The 18,354-nt window shown below is 33.2% G+C and overlaps 1 protein-coding gene across 5 annotated transcripts in view; it reads left to right on the top strand.

Annotated features, from left to right (window-relative positions):
• LOC143144874 (organic cation transporter protein) overlaps positions 1-15,865 on the top strand; it is a 32,871-nt gene extending 17,006 nt beyond the window's left edge. For 4 of the 5 annotated variants that reach the window (XM_076307734.1, XM_076307738.1, XM_076307736.1 and 1 more), the window contains 8 exons: positions 10,520-10,845; positions 11,812-11,915; positions 12,031-12,185; positions 12,791-13,101; positions 13,770-14,082; positions 14,166-14,347; positions 15,074-15,210; positions 15,387-15,865. In XM_076307734.1, the coding sequence (XP_076163849.1) occupies positions 10,520-10,845; positions 11,812-11,915; positions 12,031-12,185; positions 12,791-13,101; positions 13,770-14,082; positions 14,166-14,347; positions 15,074-15,210; positions 15,387-15,444 (1,586 nt within the window). In that variant the 3' untranslated portion in view covers positions 15,445-15,865. Of the gene's footprint in view, positions 1-3,838; positions 4,094-10,519; positions 10,846-11,811; positions 11,916-12,030; positions 12,186-12,790; positions 13,102-13,769; positions 14,083-14,165; positions 14,348-15,073; positions 15,211-15,386 lie in introns of those variants that run through there. The other variant, XM_076307733.1, reaches the window with a different exon arrangement.
• Positions 15,866-18,354: the final 2,489 nt, after the last annotated feature.

The following is an 18,354-nucleotide window of genomic DNA, read 5'->3' as shown; positions in this document are numbered from 1 at the left end:
CCGTTTATGTAGGATGCTCTGACGCAGTTTGCATGAAAATATTGCGGCACAGACGGTGTAATCGTTCTTCGAATTTCTAAATCACGATTCACGCGCGTCGTGTTTGCACAGATAAACATCTACGTTGATTTATGTTCTACATCGTTTCGATTGTAAACAGAAAAATTGAGAAAGTTGTAAATCGAGCGAAGAAATCTGAATACGCACGACTGTAGTTTTTTACGCATCGAAACATTCACCCTAGATCAAAACTTCGATCAACGAATAAAAGACGGACAAATTTTCACGCGTTATTTGTTCGATCGAAATTACTATCTGACTTGTGGAATCAAATTTCATTTCTCGTTGTACGAATAGAAGCTTATTCGAATAAAAGCTTATTCGAATAATTGTAAATCGGATAAACGTTTCAAATAAATAGTTATACAGATTCGCGATTATTACAAGGAAACACGTGACGTTTAAGGTAATACATAATTTTCTGACACATAAATTTACACGTTTTGTATGCTTGACGTTTAAATTATTCTCGGATTATATTTTACTATTATACTATGCACATAAAACAAGTGTCGTGAGAATAATGCAACGAAGATAAATTAAATTATGTATAGGATTGAAACTACAATGTGCGTTCAATGATATTTAATATTCAGTCTGAAGACATTATAAAGATTCATCGTTTACATTTGTTTTTGTCGTTACGATTATTTCCATATTGTTGAGTTGACATTAGGAGAAACATTTCTTTTATTATGTACAATATGCACTTATATATTATTATTGAAACCGGTGTGACATAATCGATCTTATTACCCTCGAGACATTGTGGTTCGAATTTGTAAAAATTGTCAAGACTATGAGGTAAATAAAGATTTTCATTTAAAATTTGCAAAAATATGCAGTTTTCAAGATATCTTAATGAAGCGAAAGTCATCTTCTTAAATAATACATTTTAATTTGGACTTAATTAATTAATTAAACTGTTCTCACATTTCACACTAGTCTCACAATTATACGATTTATGAAATCGCAATGGACGTTTAATTAAGATCTGAGTTTAATTTACAGTGAACAGTTTATACTTTGATCTTACGTATACCAAGTAGTCGATTAAAAACACGCGATTATACTGAAAATGATTTTTATTCACTCTGTTTTGAACAGTGGAAATGTTGATATTTCGGGATAATTTGTAGACGTTTGAAATAACTGTATAACAATGGAAATGAACAAAAATAAGAAAAAAAATTGAAAATTGAGTAAAGAACAAGAGGTATAAAAATATTGAGAAATTACATCTGGTTCAATTTACAACCGGTTTGGGAGACACAATAATGAAAATTATGTTCGGAGACATTTTAATTATTTATACATATAATTAAACACTGTCGTGAGTTTTTGAAAGTACTATGTAAATTTGTTCTAATAGAGTAACGAAAGATGGTATACTCGACAACTATAGTACAGATCGTACACTTAAATTTAAGAAAGATAAAAAAAATTGACAAGTACGTAATGCACGTACAAAAGCGTCTAAAGTTAGGAACAATATTATGAAATGTTGGAAAATATAAAATATTTTTATATCAACTAATAAATTGATTAATGTTCTAACAATAAGTCTCGTAACTTTACGGGTGAAACGCACGTGATGTCGAGTTTATCAATGAACAAATTCATAGTATAACATTACGCTACGTTTTTCTCTCTCAAATGTTAACCACGGTAATTAATCGATGTTCGTCTTTACCCATTGAGGAGGCATTCCAAAGTCATGACCTCACATTCCACCTGTCACGTGCAGTGCCATGAATGCAAATTCAGTCTACGTAATCTGCTCGAATAACAACGCTAGTGAATTGCTACGGAAAACCAACAATATCTGGAAAACCATGCCAACATCTGCAATCAATAACAACCGAACAAGAACGTAGTATTAACTATACGAAATATACATATGTAAATGGACTTCAGAACGAAACTCCGCGTTGAACGAACTTCGGAACATTGTTTAAAATTAGATTTAACTTATTGTCAGTTTCTTGATTTCAGAAAATATTTTAATCTTAGTTTCAGTTTCTTCGGTCGTCAAAATTCATAAAAATTCTGTACAGAATTAATATATCGATAGTACCAGTTTCTGTTATTTACAAATTTTTGTCGTTAATCGTTTAAAGTGTGTTTAGTTAATACGTAATTGTTCAATGTTCACGTAAATATTGTTACAAGAAGTTCGAGGCGATGCATTGTAATTATCAAAATCTGTGACTCATTTATGGGAGAACTTTGTTCAATTATATTCGGACAAAGTACGCAGAAGGTTCAATCGGTTCAATGGGTTCAATCGATTCAATTTACACAGCAGACGGACAATAAATTCATATTGACGTTGATCGCATCGATTATTTTCAAGAATTTTGCAACTGTGGAATACCTTTTTCTTAGCGAAAACAGTCCAATGTGTATCGTTTCGGAATTGTTGAAAATATTTCGAGCAAACAAAATTGGCAAATAAAAGAAAGATAAGAATGCAAAAACTCAGAGAGGACGGTACAATATAAATAATAAACTTTCAACACTTCGGACTATCTTTCGAGTATTAAGGTTTTTAATTATAAAATTTAAAACGTATAATGACCACAAGTACACCAACTTATCACGAGTTGATAAGCTTAGGCTTAATTTCTTTGTCGTTTCTTGTCAGTGCGTATTGAGCGTTGATTAGCATTTCCATCCGGTTTTGGTAGCCAAACGTGAAAATTTGGTTTGCAATTATCGACGTTAGAACGAAAGAAATTTTGGACAAAACAGCGAAAATAAAATAAAACGGCGAGATACGTTATTCGATCGTAATTAAAAGATTTAATAGTTCGATAATTTATCCACAAAAAATCGTTGCAGATACATAATAAATTGCAATACATCGATTAGCGTCCTTCAAACTTTAAACGACTGCTACATAATTCAGGACTGATTCTAGCGATCGAATGTGAGAATCTCGTTTGTAATTGTCGTCACCTAAATGAATACATTTTTCGACAAAATTGAAGCGTAAAATGTTAAAAATCTTAGAACATACATAAAATCGATATAATAGAGTTATCGATACACATCGTTTTCACTTTTCTTAGATATTTTGAAAAACAGTTCGAAATCTGATTTTTTAAGAAAATGTTCACGAAACTTGTGTCTTTGTTCGCGTATCGATAAATAAAGAAATACAAATTAAACGTAGAATTTAACGATTCACGAGGGAAAGAAATGTTGGTTAGTATTCGTAGGCGTTAACAAGTGATATACTCGTAATGATTAACACTTTACGCATTACGAGCGCAGATTCGAGTTAATTTTACTATTGAATAATTTCTTTTGTAATTGTTTTGTAATCGTCACGTCTTATCGTCGAGTTCTACTTAGTAATTATCATTTCCGGCTGGTTTTTCCACTTGGATGGGTGAGTTTTATTCGCAACCGTGGACAGCGGGCGCGCGCACCCGCCAATGACGTACGTATGCACATCGTTTTTGCGCGATACTGTTGACATGCGAAACATGTGTAAACGAGCGTATCAAAGCACAACTGTGTGATAAGCGCGTACGCGTTCGACCAATCGGACTTCTCTTTCCGGCGCACACCCACTTGTTGCGCAAGAAAACGGCGTCTACGTGGTACGGCAGACCTCGTCGAAGCGGAGGCACGAATACAAATGAACGGTAATCGATCCGAAGTAAACAATTTAATTGCGAACGTTGTATTTTTTCTACGCTCAACTGCCATCTCATTATCGGTTACCGGCGCGAACCGTTCGCTCATTACATTATACATCTTGGACGAGTTTTGTTTCTCGCCTCGAAATTGCACAGGATAAAAGTTACCAGGAAGTTAATTATGTATAAGAGATAGTTTTCTTTTTAAACGAGGAGAAGCGTACCGTGACAGATAGCAACGATAGAAAGTTCTTTAAACGGAAATTAGAGAAGCATTTTGGTAAAAGTTTCGTTGGAATTTCTGAAACGTTTTGCGATGCAAGTTAACGAAAATAGTTTGGAAGACGACCCGGGGAATGATTACGGGAGTGAAAGTTTCGAAGGTAACGAATTTGAGGCACGATTTTAACAAGTAACGCGCTCCATGTAGAGTGGCTTTGTGATGTAGTTTGCGTGGGATAAGAAATTAAATCGTGTATGTACATGCATATCTCGCCGTGTATGTGTGGAAGTGTCTCGATAAATGTCACAGACAGTGAAACAGTGAAAGCGAGCGAAATATGTTTAAAGAGTAGGAAACACCGAGTGACGGCTAACGAGGTAGAAACTGTGACAGTTAATGAGGTATTGTACAGTCCGACTGTAAAAATGATCAGAGAAACTAAATTATCGTGGAAAACGATCGAGTGTAATGTACACGTACGTTTAATCATCTGAACTCGTCCATCTTTTGTAGGTATTTGTAAAACTTTTTGGAAATTTGACTGCGCAATACTTTTTAGAAATAGTTTTTAGACAGATGAGCATTTACTTTTTAAATACATCCATGTTACGAATAAAATTATATATTTTCATTTACGATCATTTGTTACGAGCCGGGTGCTAAAAGTGAGGAACATGATCAATGAGAAAGCAGTGTAATTTTGATATATTTTTCTGCGTGGTCATCATCAGATGTTTCGCGTTGTCCTTGGTGCTCTCTGTCGAGTCACCAACAATACAAATCGATCGATAGGGAATTATTTTCACTAACGAATTATTTCGTACATGTAGCACAATACGTGCAACATACATGGTACAGACTCTGACAAAAATGAATTTAATTAACGGTTAGAATTATAGCTTGTTGATTTAGCTGTCTTTGAAATTTAAGATTTAAGATTCGAATTATTTTCTTAATTAGAAAATAAGTAAAAGTGACGAACTTTGGAAATGGCCATTTCTGTCAGAGTTTACATAAAAAAGAAATCTAAAGATTTTAAAGAGTTACGATAAATAATAGTAATTTCAAAAATTAAATAAACGCATCTAAAAGTCGAAATGCGGTAATAAGTATAATTTAACGTGTTCGTCTTTTTTATACGTAGATCTGTTTTCGAAGTAATTATTTTGAAAATTGTTCATAAAGTCTGTAAAAGATCAAACGAGCTGGAGAAATCGTAAAACTGTTGCTATAAGGGAATAATTACTGTGTACAATAAATGTTACATGTTGTATAGACATTTTTTTTTGCTAACAATTGCCAAAAATGGTCATTCTTAAATATTGCTTTTTCGATGTATAATCTTTAAATAATGAAGTCTAGGATTCGGTCGACGTCTTTCTCCTATTAGAGACTGACTAATTGAGAAAAATCCTCTCTAATTAAATCCTGTCGCATAGAAAATTGGATCTAGTAAAATTTTAGCAGATACCTCTTAAGTAGATATCTATGGTGCTTAAATGAAGCATTCGAAAATTTCCAATAGGTATTTCAAACAGGAAAGGATATATTGAGCTTTTTCTACCTCGATAAGAACATTTGATTAAGGACGATTTACATGCTTCGATTAGACATTATTACAATGTTCCTGGTATCCGGTAGCGCGTGAGCTAATAACCGGTTATTTCAATGTGCAATATATATATATATATACATCCATCAAACGAAAAATTCAGCTTTCTAATTATATGTGGTATGAACTAAAACTGGAGCGTATCACCGATTGGAAATGTTTTCGAGTCAATAATCTGCATGTTTCCAAGGATTTTGTTATCGCTTTCGTTTGCTCTCGTGCCGTTGATATGGAAATGTGATCTGAGAAGCAAATCTGTAAATATTAATAATCGAAGATTCATGGTACTTTCGCAATCTGTGTTCTCCATTTGTTCCAATTTAAATCGAATTAACCGAAATTCACTGTACAAAGGTCAATATTAAATCGATAGCCGCAAAATATTTCATTCCGTTGTTCGATTTTGTAACACACATTCGTTTAATATGGATACTGTTGCTAATGTGGTGTTTGTCTTTTTGCGCAACACGCAATTCGATTAATCTTAAATCTTCGAAGACGCGTGCGAATCAGTATAAACACACTTACGCAATTCGTCGACTCATCTTGATCGCAAATTAAGCAGATTCGATTAAACCAACTTGAAAGATGCGCGTGGATTATTACGTCTTATTAAAGGCGTAAATGTAATCAAGAATGCGTTATGTAACAAGAAAAATCACAACGCCTATGTTTAAAAAAAAAAAACGAGGGAACGTAGTGCAACGGTACTTACATGCATATGTATATCTATATTGGAGGTTTTGCACGAATAATTGATGATTTACATAAAACGTTTGATAGGAATCATACGATAAATACACAGTCCAATACGTGTACTTATACATATCTACGTTATAGCTCATTTTCTTGAATATTACATAGGGTAAACTGGTAACTATTTTCAACTAAATATTCCTGAAAGTATAAGAGTTAGGGAAATATTTCGATAGTATAATATTTTAGATTATGTAGATGTAATTGCTACTGAATTACCTTGTAGTTTGGAATGGAACGAATAAACAATAATAATTATCCTTTAGTTGTTATTAGAAGAAAATTCCTTGAACAAAGAACGAGAGGTTTAAATTTTATAATACATTTTAAAAGTGAATTTCTGTATGGAACTATATGGAAGAATTTAGGAAATCAGTTTTTCCATGTTTGTTTCACTGTTAAGAATTTTGCTTTTGTTTTTAATACGATACCATTGTTGTTGCGAAATTTTTAAACAACAACAAACATGAATACGACGAGACTGTACTATATATCTGGAGCTGATTAATTGTTGAGCAACGTTGCTTGACCCTTCACTCGAAAGAGGAGCAAAGGAAAGGTCAAAGTCGTTAAAGTGACAATTAATCGCAATTTTCTTCGCTGTTAATTGCTAGATTGAGTTAGCCTTCGCAATCGTTGTTATTTTAGACGAATGTTTACCATCGGTGTATTTTTATCTTCGTTTGCTATATTTGATGATGTTTATTGATACGATCTCAGTGTCCTTTAATACTCAAATGTTCCTTAGTACTTCTGTTGACTATGAACCGTTTGGTCATATTGTTACTGACACGCGCGTCACTGCAGAAATAAGTTGTACGTTTTAATAAATATTGTAGTTTATGACGAGATATGTTCAAATTGTTGAAAAACTCGAAAGCAATTCTTTGAAAAATTTTTGTGTTTATCCAGTCGACAAGTAGCAGTTACTAATCACCATTTATTTTTAAATCCACCGATGCAGTAATTTAAAATTATTACATATTTAGAACGTTTTCGTTGGAATACGTATAAATTGACGTATAATATGCATACAATCGTGAGTTATAAGAATCTAAACTTCATTAATATTTATTTCATTAAACGTTATAAAATTATTCACAGCACTTTGCATCGTGTGTTTTATAATTTATTTATAATTGGCAATTTAAAACGAAATTGAAGAAAGGGAGATACATAAATTTGTAGTAATAAGAAATTTATGTAAAATACACTTTATTACCTGCGTAATTCGTTAACTTTTTTTATCGCATTATTCTATAATATAGTTACAGTTCTAAGATTGATTTTCCACAAATTCGAAACTATTAATCTTTTTCTATAATTTGATTAGTTTTGTGGTACAAGCCATTTATGTATAACGTATTATACGATAGATAGATCAGTATTTTCGTGCAAACATAAATTATTGTCAAAATCGATACAAGCTCGTAGAATATCCAACGATACTGTAAAGATAAGTGAATGTCTCGAATAGGCGAGGACAGACGTTCGTATTTTTAGTACCTATTTAAATTCCATTCAGTTCGTGTTTTCTTCGTACACAATTGCAACTTAATTCGGTCAAGCTGTACCATGGTAGCACAATGTCCTTTGAACAGAAAAATGCATTCCATTGAATGAGAAATTGAAAATAAAAATGTTAACGATTGCACAAGGTAAAGTAGTTAAGTGATGTAACGTAAAGTGAAGTAAGAGGACTAGAAAGACTTGAAATTTCTTTTTGTTTTTCAATGCTGATCGATATTCAATGCTAATTGTACAGGATGGTCCACAAAATGTGGGAATAACATAACAGCGGTAACTTCAACGCGTAAAAGTAATTAACGAAACAAACCCTGGTAACTTCATCTTGGATTTTGCAAACTCGAGTCACGTAGCTAGTACGCGAAACCTGTACTCCTGATGGGGTGCACTGTAACTGAATAATAAAATCGTGATTTAATTTCATGATTTTATTGCTGATTTCGTAATTATACTTTTTAGAAAAGAATAAACCAATATAATACTGTCTTCGATTAATGGGAAATCGTTAGGTACAATTAGAAATTTATGCTCTTGGTGGAAGGATAGAAAGTTAGTGGATTTGTTAGTTTTGTGTAAGTCGTTGCCTAATAATATTCATTGTCCTTTGTTAAATTTGATGTCAATCACTAGATCTTCCTTTATCGAGGTTCACTCTTTCTCTGGTATTCAATAGGTATCCTTTTGCATTCTTAGAAGTCTGCAGAGAAGGTGTTGTAGTTCCCCTGGGGTATAGTTGACTCTGGCAGGATTTCTTCCGTTAGATTTGATGATCCTCCATTGGCAGGATCCAATCTCCATTGGATGGAAAATTTGTCGGCTGAAGTTATGTAATTACACTGATTTGATTCTGTATGGTCGATTCATTTTTATAAATGCCCTGGCGTCTTCGTCTGAGAGATAATGGGAGGAGGATTTCTATAACTTAGGAAATCTTCTTTACCTGTAGTTCTTTGATCCGTAGTTGTTGATCGATGAGCACACGTAGTCCCATAAGCCAAAAGATCCGTAAAATTTTCTTAGCTGAAAACCCTCGATGTAGTTCTTGTGGATCCTGGCAGGATCCTGGCAGATTCCTCTATTTCACTAGACAGAGAAGTATTCGAACCTCGTTCAAGTTTGGAGCTGTCAAAGTTAAAATAGTAATGGGTTGGTGAGAGTCGCGATTATCACCAATTCCAACTAAGAATTTAACTTTATAAAAGGTTCTGAATCGCAACGTAGTACAAGAAGATTTCATTAATTTTGATCGTAAAGCGGACATACAACAGCATATCGAGAGCTTGATTTCAAGATGCAAATTGCTTCGTTCGAGAGTTTGGTAAACTTATATTCAAGTTGTTATCTTATTGGAATTTTCGAGCTGTGTCTTGGGAGGTCTATGTAGAAGAGCTTCATACGGTTGAGTTCTGGGTAATTCGTATCGGGAAGGCTTTTCAAAGTTCGCATCAGGTGGCATCACAAAATTGTAAATAATCGCAAGAGATTAATTCTCGGGAAAGTGTCGAACGAAATTGTCAAGAAGTGCATAAGTCAAGTAGTGTCGCGTTTAATTTTGTACTATCACGATATGAAAGTTACAAGTATAAATTAGTATGTCGTTACAAAATTTTTATCTTATTTATTTTTTATACGAAGCAATTCGAAGCAGATAATCGTTTCCATGAATTGGTTTTTTATTGATGCGACAGGAATAAAATATCGTTCGACGTGTACCTCCAATGGAAAGGTACGAAACAGGTGTAAAATAGTATTTAATAAAAAATTATCCTTCTTGCTCAGCTGTCAATTTGTGCTTTATTGTAATTCACGCTATATGTAGTTTCCGGTTGAAGGACTCTATGGAAATCAGCAAGCATCGATTTCTGCAAGCCAATGTGTTTGCTATTGGACGAAAAGGCCGCCACATCTAATACATACCTTGTTAGAAGGTTACAGGCAATTTACATTGCTAATGTCGAATTTATTTTATGCACGATGCTTTGATTTACAAAATCGCTTTACTAGAAAAGTTATCAGCCCTTGTTTGCTCGAAAACGATACATATGCAATAATACTTTGTTGTTCGATGTAGAATAATATTTACAATAATATATTTATATGTCATTAATGTATTGGGTTGTTCGGAAAGTCATTTCGTTTTTTTTGTGGTGAAAATGAAACACGATTTTTGTAGAGTATATAAACATTTTATTAGATTATATATTCTCCATTTTGGAAAACGAAATGACTTTTCGAACAACCTAATAGAAAAATTGGTCAGCGATCTTCTCATTGAAGTTCATTTTCGTTAGTTCATGAAACATTCTCAATCATTATTTGATACAGTAATTTCTAACTATTCTTCTGCTCCATTGAGTACCACATGAAAATCTATTAGAGTTGATTGTTTTGTTTAGATTTTCCAGAACGATGCAAAGATAGTTCGATCTTTCGATTTCTTTTACAGATTCTCTTCGTAAACGTCATTTAAAATGTTTGATCGCTCTTCGTCTTCATTTCCATGACTTATGTCGGTTCCTTTGTGTCACTCCGACATTTCAAGTGACATCGCTATGCGAGCTCGAGTATGCTCGATCGTAGCAGTTGAAAGATCGAACGGAAGATATCTGTTCGATATTCGTTCAAACATGTCGAATCCTCGAATCCTAGAAATTGAAAATCGAAGCATTAAAAAAATGTATTCTCGTGCAGCGGACGTGAACGGTAAGCAAGTCTCTAACGGCAAAGAAGAAATTGTGGATAATGACGAGGAGGAGGTCGATGCCGTGCAGGAAGCTATCGGAAATCTTGGCAGATGGCAAATTTACGTCTGCCTGGCAATCTCTCTGGTCAAGTTCCCGATCGCTTGGCACCAGCTGGCCATCGTCTTCATGGCGCCGCATCAAAAGTACAACTGCACCGCGCCAGCACGTTCAGAATCCACCGACCAGTGCATAGTCAATGTCAATGGTACGCTGGCAGCGTGTACGGAGTGGGTGTACGACAGGAGCACGTTTTCCGAGACGATTATATCACAGGTAAACGTCAACTTTATCGGTCTCTGTTTCACCAAACGGCGGTAATCAATGACTTAAATTACAGTGACGGAGTTAATATATTATTCTTAATCATTTCTCGCTCGATACTTTTTTTAATAAAATTACAACGCATACGAATAGTACGCGGCGTTCATGTTCATTCACTGAAATAATAAACGAAACGACGAACTGGATATTATGCGAAAACACTTTAAATTGTTGACGAGGTATTGTTGGGTAAGTGAAAATACTCGGTCAGTATCTTTTATCAATTATGTATTTTATTTTTATCAGTAAGATACAAATTAGGAAATTGTCTTCGATGTCAATGTTCACGCGCAGTGATTATCACGGAGGTGGATACACATATGTAATATTTTGAAAAATAATTAAATTATTTTTTTTCCTTTGTTTCTGTTCAGTTATGTACATATGTATTCGTCCATGAAATTGTTAAAGAGGAATTTGAACAAAACATTAAAGTATCTCGACGTTTGGTGCTGTAACTGTTCGTTATCTTTTCAAGAGTGTATAGTTTGAAAATTACAATATAAAATTATTTTCATCTTTTATCGGACAAAACGTCAAGATATTTAATATTTCAGTTTTTTAACAATTCCAATTTTGAAATTAATTGAAATCGTGTACAAGTAATTATTTATTTATTATCCGTTAGAGCAGTTTAAACGAATAATTTGTTCTTTAAACGATATTTGTTATTCAATACCAACTTCGTTAAAATATTACATATCATAATGCGTGTAACTGCATTTAACGCTTTAAATAGTAAAAAATTCCTTGACCCTTAATTTTTACATTTTTTAGTATAAAAAATAGTTGCATGGGCATGGTAAACGAATTTTAATCGTTTACCGCGATTGTTTTCGATTCTTAAATGTTAGAATGTTCTTTTCATTTGTACGAACCGTTCTAAACGAATGTTTGTTTATGATTACATTATTGCAGTGGAACTTAGTATGCAGTCGAACGCATTACGCCAATGTCCAGCAATCTATTTTGATGTTCGGCGTACTTTTGGGCAATATTATATTCGGCAATCTAGCAGATAGGTACAGACAATATTAATTCTTTATTCGTAAACGTTCAGTTCTTAGAAATAAATGTCTCGTTATAAACTTCGAAAAAATTGATAAAATTAAACTATACGAATTTTGTTTCGATTAGATACGGTAGAAAAATGCCATTGATGGTAGCCGTAGTTCTTCAGCTGGTTTCCGGTATAGGATGCGCCGTCGTGCCGTGGTTTCCGGCACTGTTGTTAATGAAATTACTTAGCGCGTTGGCTACTGGAGGCACAATGGTTACTAGTTACGTTATTTGTAAGTATCAATTACGTATTAATAAATACATAGTGAGCCCTCCAAACTTTAAATTGTAGTTGAAATATTTCGAGCAAAGAAAGAAGTTTTGGGGAACAAGCGAACATTTTAAGCTTTATCCAGTAGATGCATTATCGAGTGTAAAACGTGACAAAACATCACAGAAGCTATTAAAGAAAAGTATCATAATGTAAGTGTAAGTGTGACCATGAACAGGTAAAAAAGACCACATATACTTTAATTTTAAGCTGAGTTTTAAGTTCGACGTTACATTTATTGCAAACTTGATGTTACCTCAATCGGCTTCATTGAAAAGTTCAAACTCCATGTAGGATCTTGGTTTCTTTTAAAAACACGATCATCTTTTCGATCTCATTTTTAACAAATATTTGTTTAAAAATATGTAATAAATTTCCATATAAGTAACCGTAGCAATAAAATAATAAAAACCAAAATCTTAATTATGCCGATGTTAGGAGTATGAAAACTTTTCAATACTAGCTTCGAGGCTCCAATTGCTAATACCTAACGTTGATTACTAATTTTACAATTTAATATAACAGAGTATGGAAATATATCTCATCAATTTTTCCAACCTTCTGTAGGTATGGAGATCGTTGGTACTAAGTGGCGGGCGGCCATCACTGTACTTTACCAAATTCCATTTAGCTTGGGCCACATGTCACTGGCCGGACTTGCATTTTTCTTCCGCCATTGGCAACATCTGCAAATCGCGATCACACTACCTTCGATAATACTTCTGAGTTACTGGTGGATCGTACCCGAATCACCTAGATGGCTGCTAGCTTTTGGAAAGCAACGGGCAGCTTGCACAGTTCTACAAAAGGCGGCTAATATTAATAAGATACGAAATAAGGACATTCCAGAGTTGGTTAGGCAACATTGTTTACATCAGGTGAGATCCAGAACTCTTTCTAATAAAGACGATAATGTGAAAATGTCATATACCGATTATTTTAAATAATTCTCTACCCATTGAAGCGAATCTCAATTTTATTATTTATAATTTCTGCGTCAAATAACAATTTTCTGTACTACGAGGTTAATTGCAATGTTCTGGCGTTTTTTCCAACAATACAACGATTTGTATTATTTGTAGAATGAAACTAGGTAGTACGTATGTTTTGTTACACATTTAAGAGTAAAGTTCGAAGTCTGTCGATCTTCGGAGTAGCAAATTAAATCAATTCATCGTCGTATTTCGCGCAAAGAAATATATATTACCAAAACCTTGAAGGCGATTGTTTCAAAAATTTATCAAAGATTAAAAACCTGAAAAAAATTATAGCATAAAAGTGTCATTAATTATATATACAAAAACGTGTTTCACATGTTGCGCTAAAGGAAACTCCGTGTCTACCATCGTTGTAAAAAAGGTTCAATGTATCATAGTCGATCATTTTAGAACGTATCTACGACTTTGAATTTACCTTACGGTGTAATAAATAGATAGCGCACGAACTGAGCGAAAGAAATCTAGCCAAACAGGAGATAAGAATAAAATTTTCCGATAGATCTGAAAAAATGAATATCATCGCTAATAATCAATATATCCTTCCACAGAATTCCAAGAGATCGGAATCGGATCATGCAGCATCGTTTTTCGATTTATTCCGTACCCCTAACATGAGGATCAAATCCCTGTCGATCTTCTTTAATTGGATCGTCTGCGGGATGGGACTTTTCGGAATGTCGCAGTACATAGGACAAGTCGGTGGGAATATTTTTGTAAATTTCACCGTGTCTGGCGCGATACAGATACCTGGGAACTTCGTCGCTTGGTGGGCAATGAACAAACTGGGCAGGAAGATCACGTTGATCTGTAGCAATACGATCACCGGCATCGCTGCTCTCTTGCTTATCGTAATTTCAGACAGTGAGTGGCTTCGTTGAATCCAGAGGTATTCCTGGCTATCGACCGCGTTACTGACACTCAATTATCGTTCCTCTTGTTCACAGATATGGCGTGGCTGCGATTAATTCTAGTCTGTCTCGGAATCGTCGGCATGTCGGTCTCCTTCACAACGGTTTACCTGTTCTCTGGTGAATTATTCCCCACGGTTGTTAGGAACATTGGTGTGGGCACCAGTAGCATGTGCGCCAGAATAGGATCCATCACAGCGCCATTCGTGGTGTCTTTGGTAAGTTGGAGGACCAACACGCGAGATTGCAAGACTTCGATGACATTAGCATAATGATAGTATTGAATGTTTGGTCAATAATGATTTTCTTCTTCTGTACACGTTTTATGAATTCGACGGTCTGTAAACTAGTACGAGGTTTGCATAATAATGTCATTGTACACAAAGTAAATCGTGAATCGATCGCCTCGATGTTTGAGCTGGTTCTGATAGTTTGATAAAAAAATATTTCACATCGTGAGTGAAGAATTTATCGAATTAAAAGTATCCTCTTTCTATAAATAAAATTTGAGTCATTTTATGTTTTGTAAATAGCACCGTGCATTTTTCTTTTCATATTATTAAAGTATAGAATTAGCTAGCTTAAAGTAAAGATTTAAAACGATATTGTAAAAATTAAAGAATATACAGGGTGAATCATTTAAATGGGAACACTTAAATATCTCTATCATTTATGGCTGTAGAAAAAATATCAATGACTTAAAATTTTTGTAAAACATGATCTTGGAAATATAATAATACTATCGTTACAAGTATTTCATCAAACGGTGCAATTTTATTCTACAGATTTTTTCATAGAACCATAAATAACGGAGATATCAACGGGTTCCCTGTTACGTCCACGTAGGGCGTAAAATTAGTATGCAAGAGGTGGTGAACGACAAAGGCTTGTATTTGTGCGTTACTTAATTATTAGTATGTTTCCTTATAAATATTTTATCGCAGGATCGTGTACAAACGTGGCTGCCACCAATGTTTTTTGGAATCCTGCCACTCATCGGTGCGGCACTTTGTTTTCTATTGCCAGAAACTGTTGGTTGTACACTTCCAGAAACGCTTCAAGATGGCGAAGACTTCGGGAAGTGAGTGGAATCTAGAACTCTTGCAATAACTCTTGCCTGCACTTGACTCTTCATAACGATAGCGAAGAATCCCATTCTTGGGTTACTAACGTTTTGGTTGCATTCATTTTATCACTTTTATTTACATTTTGGAGAAATGTTCAATATAAGTAATTAATACTTCTTATTCGTTACAGGAAAACACGCAAAATGAAAAAGCATCAGAAGGACATTGAAGCGGAGGCGGCACTTTGAACGAAGACTGTACCAAACGTAAAGGAGTGTTTGTTAAAAAATTTTTAAACAGAAAAATGCGACGAAATTGAGAACATCGATTTTTATAGAGCGATTAGATGTACATATAAGTAATACTGCGATCATTCCGCGTTCTTATTTATTACATTACATCCACAATTTTAATAATATTAGAAGAATCGCTGTTTTAGGGTGTACATGTGAAATGCTTCGTTATAGGGTATCATTGTCGTATTTCAAACAATTTTTGGTCCATTCATACCTAACAAATCTAATCGACATACTTATATACGATTTTGATATCGACGTTTTCGAAGAATTGAGAAATGTTACCTACTGCCAAATAACAGATTTAAGGGAAGTGTATTGTACCATTTCTATGCGAATGCATAAATAGATCCTATATTTTATAAAATGAAAATTTTATTCTTCAACGTCCATTCCTCGTTCGTATCGTATTGAACGAACTACGTAGTCGTTTTTCTAGGACTAATTGTTGGACACTCAAACGATCAAAAGAAGTTTACAAAAAAGTGATTAATAATATGGCAATCCTTTTGTATTACCATTGAAATTTTTGATTTATAAAAAAATTTATTTAGAATATTTGTGTATTTAGGAAATAGATACTATTTAGTTAAGAAGAAAAGTTCGTACGAAATGCTTTTCATTCTCTAAATATGTGAAAGAGATTATAGGAAATGTATCAAATATTTATTAACACTTTCTGTTATTTTTTTCTATTTTCTAAATACATCTGACAATAAAACTGTGCCGTCAATAAGAAAATGTTTTCTGGAACATATGTTTGTGACATTTTTTCAATTATTTTGGTATAGATAGAAGCGAACTTAAAAATGTTTACCGGTTTTTATTAAGAAATGTTTATTTATGGAATATATTTACATACAGTTTAGAAACAAGCATAAAAAATAAATGGCGTTCATTTGAAGAGGTATTAGAACATGCTAAGAACAGATGTAAGTGCAATAAAATTATTTACTTGATTTTCTATATGCAAACTAGTTCTAGGAAGAAATCGATGGTTAAATACATTTTACTACATGGTACTAATGATACTGAGTAATTCCGTGATCTTGTAATTTACATCCGATAATTATTGCATAATTAGGGGGAAAAGTAACGATTAGTATGTTCCGGCAATTGACAATGCTTGTGTAACATTGTACCATACTGATCATTACCTTCCAACGAGACAATGATGGATAGGCTAATGTAAATGAAAGTTGTGTCGCAGTCCATTTAGTAATTTATCAGAATAAATTACCAAAGAGAATAAATGTATTTGTCCATTTTATATTTCCTTGCAAGAAGGTATGTACGTATAAAAATTCTCAAAATTAAAATTCTTTACAATTTTTACGATAGAGGTAATAGGTGAATTTAAAAATTAATATTGTTACAATTAAAGTACATTATGCAAACAGTAAATTTTTTCATCTAAAATGTAGAATATTTCTTTTTTAAACTGTATTTTCAAATATAATTACCACATCATTGTATAGTGTACAGTTTGTTAAGTTATTAAAACAATACACGTGTTACGAGAATGGAATAAAGCTAATGAATATAGAAATATTAGTAAAAACTTATTTGGATAAGTGTAGTTTATACTGTTTTGCAGAAACGTTATTATACAACTTCAATGACGTTTGTGGCTATTCTCCTTCAAAATTCAAGGTGAACCTCGTTTTTCATACTCCATTAACGAAGAGAACGTTGATTTTATTTATTTTCTGGTAGCGAATACAAGTTTATTGAACTTCTTTTGGTTTTTTTAACAATGAGACCGAATAAACCATAGAAGCCAATGCTGTTTTATACCTGATTCGGTTACCTTGATTTTAAGGAGAAACCCTTTTATACGATCCGTCCAATGTCCAATTATAGTGCGTAAAAAATTAAATTCATTAAAATCAAGGAAGGTACATTTCGGAGTAGAAATGTTTGATGATCTAAATCATTCTATTAACACAATCGCCTAAATATAGATTTTTTTTATCTTATTTATTCTTCCGGTAATATACCTTTTAGCGCGTCTAAAATTTGTTCATTGATATAATACTTCATCACAGTATGAATTAATACCAATAAAGAACCTATAACTAGAACTTAAATATTTTTATGTGTAATTAATTTAATACATTATTATTTTACAGAATGCCTCGTTCGCTATAGGTCAGCTGGTTTCATAGGTACGTAATTGGAATGGTTTGAAAGAGCGAATGTATACGTTGCAAGTAAATTCTTTTATAACGTTATTTTTCAGAGTTACCTGGCTTCTTTTTTATCTTTTACCAGTATTTAAAAACTTGAAATTAAAAATTGTCGACTTAGATATAATGTTTTATTAATTTATTATTTATTTATTAATAAATTTTGATTAGAACTATAAATTGCTGTAGTAAATTATATTTATTTGCTTCTATGAGTTTAAAGTGTTATGCATCGAATGCGCTATTGAATGCATTTCCGTTTACCGGATGAGACTGTTTGAACTTAAAGTGTTTGGTAATGTTGGTTCGACTGTTCTGACTTTTTACGGAAATACAACAAAACGTGGATGCAACAATTAACGGAAATTGCTATGATCGTGTAAAGAGTATTTTACGTAACACCGTCACTTATATATAAATTCTGTTTCACTCAACATCCTGTATTGTATACTGTATTTGAAAAATATCTTTTATCGATATATTTTTCATTAAAACATCGTAGACATTGAACTGTTATAACTTGACTGTAAATTCAAATTTAATTTCCAAATGCATTTCATTATTAATTGCTAATAAACTATATTGGTAGGTTTATATTTTTAACATGGAAATAATTTCGTCACTTTTTTCTAGATTGTTACTTCGTTTTTGTAACATTGCAAATTAAGTTCTA

Source organism: Ptiloglossa arizonensis, chromosome 3 (genome assembly GCF_051014685.1).
Source record: "Ptiloglossa arizonensis isolate GNS036 chromosome 3, iyPtiAriz1_principal, whole genome shotgun sequence".
NCBI classification, from domain to species: Eukaryota; Metazoa; Arthropoda; class Insecta; order Hymenoptera; family Colletidae; genus Ptiloglossa; species Ptiloglossa arizonensis.
This window is presented reverse-complemented; position numbering and strand designations above follow the sequence as displayed.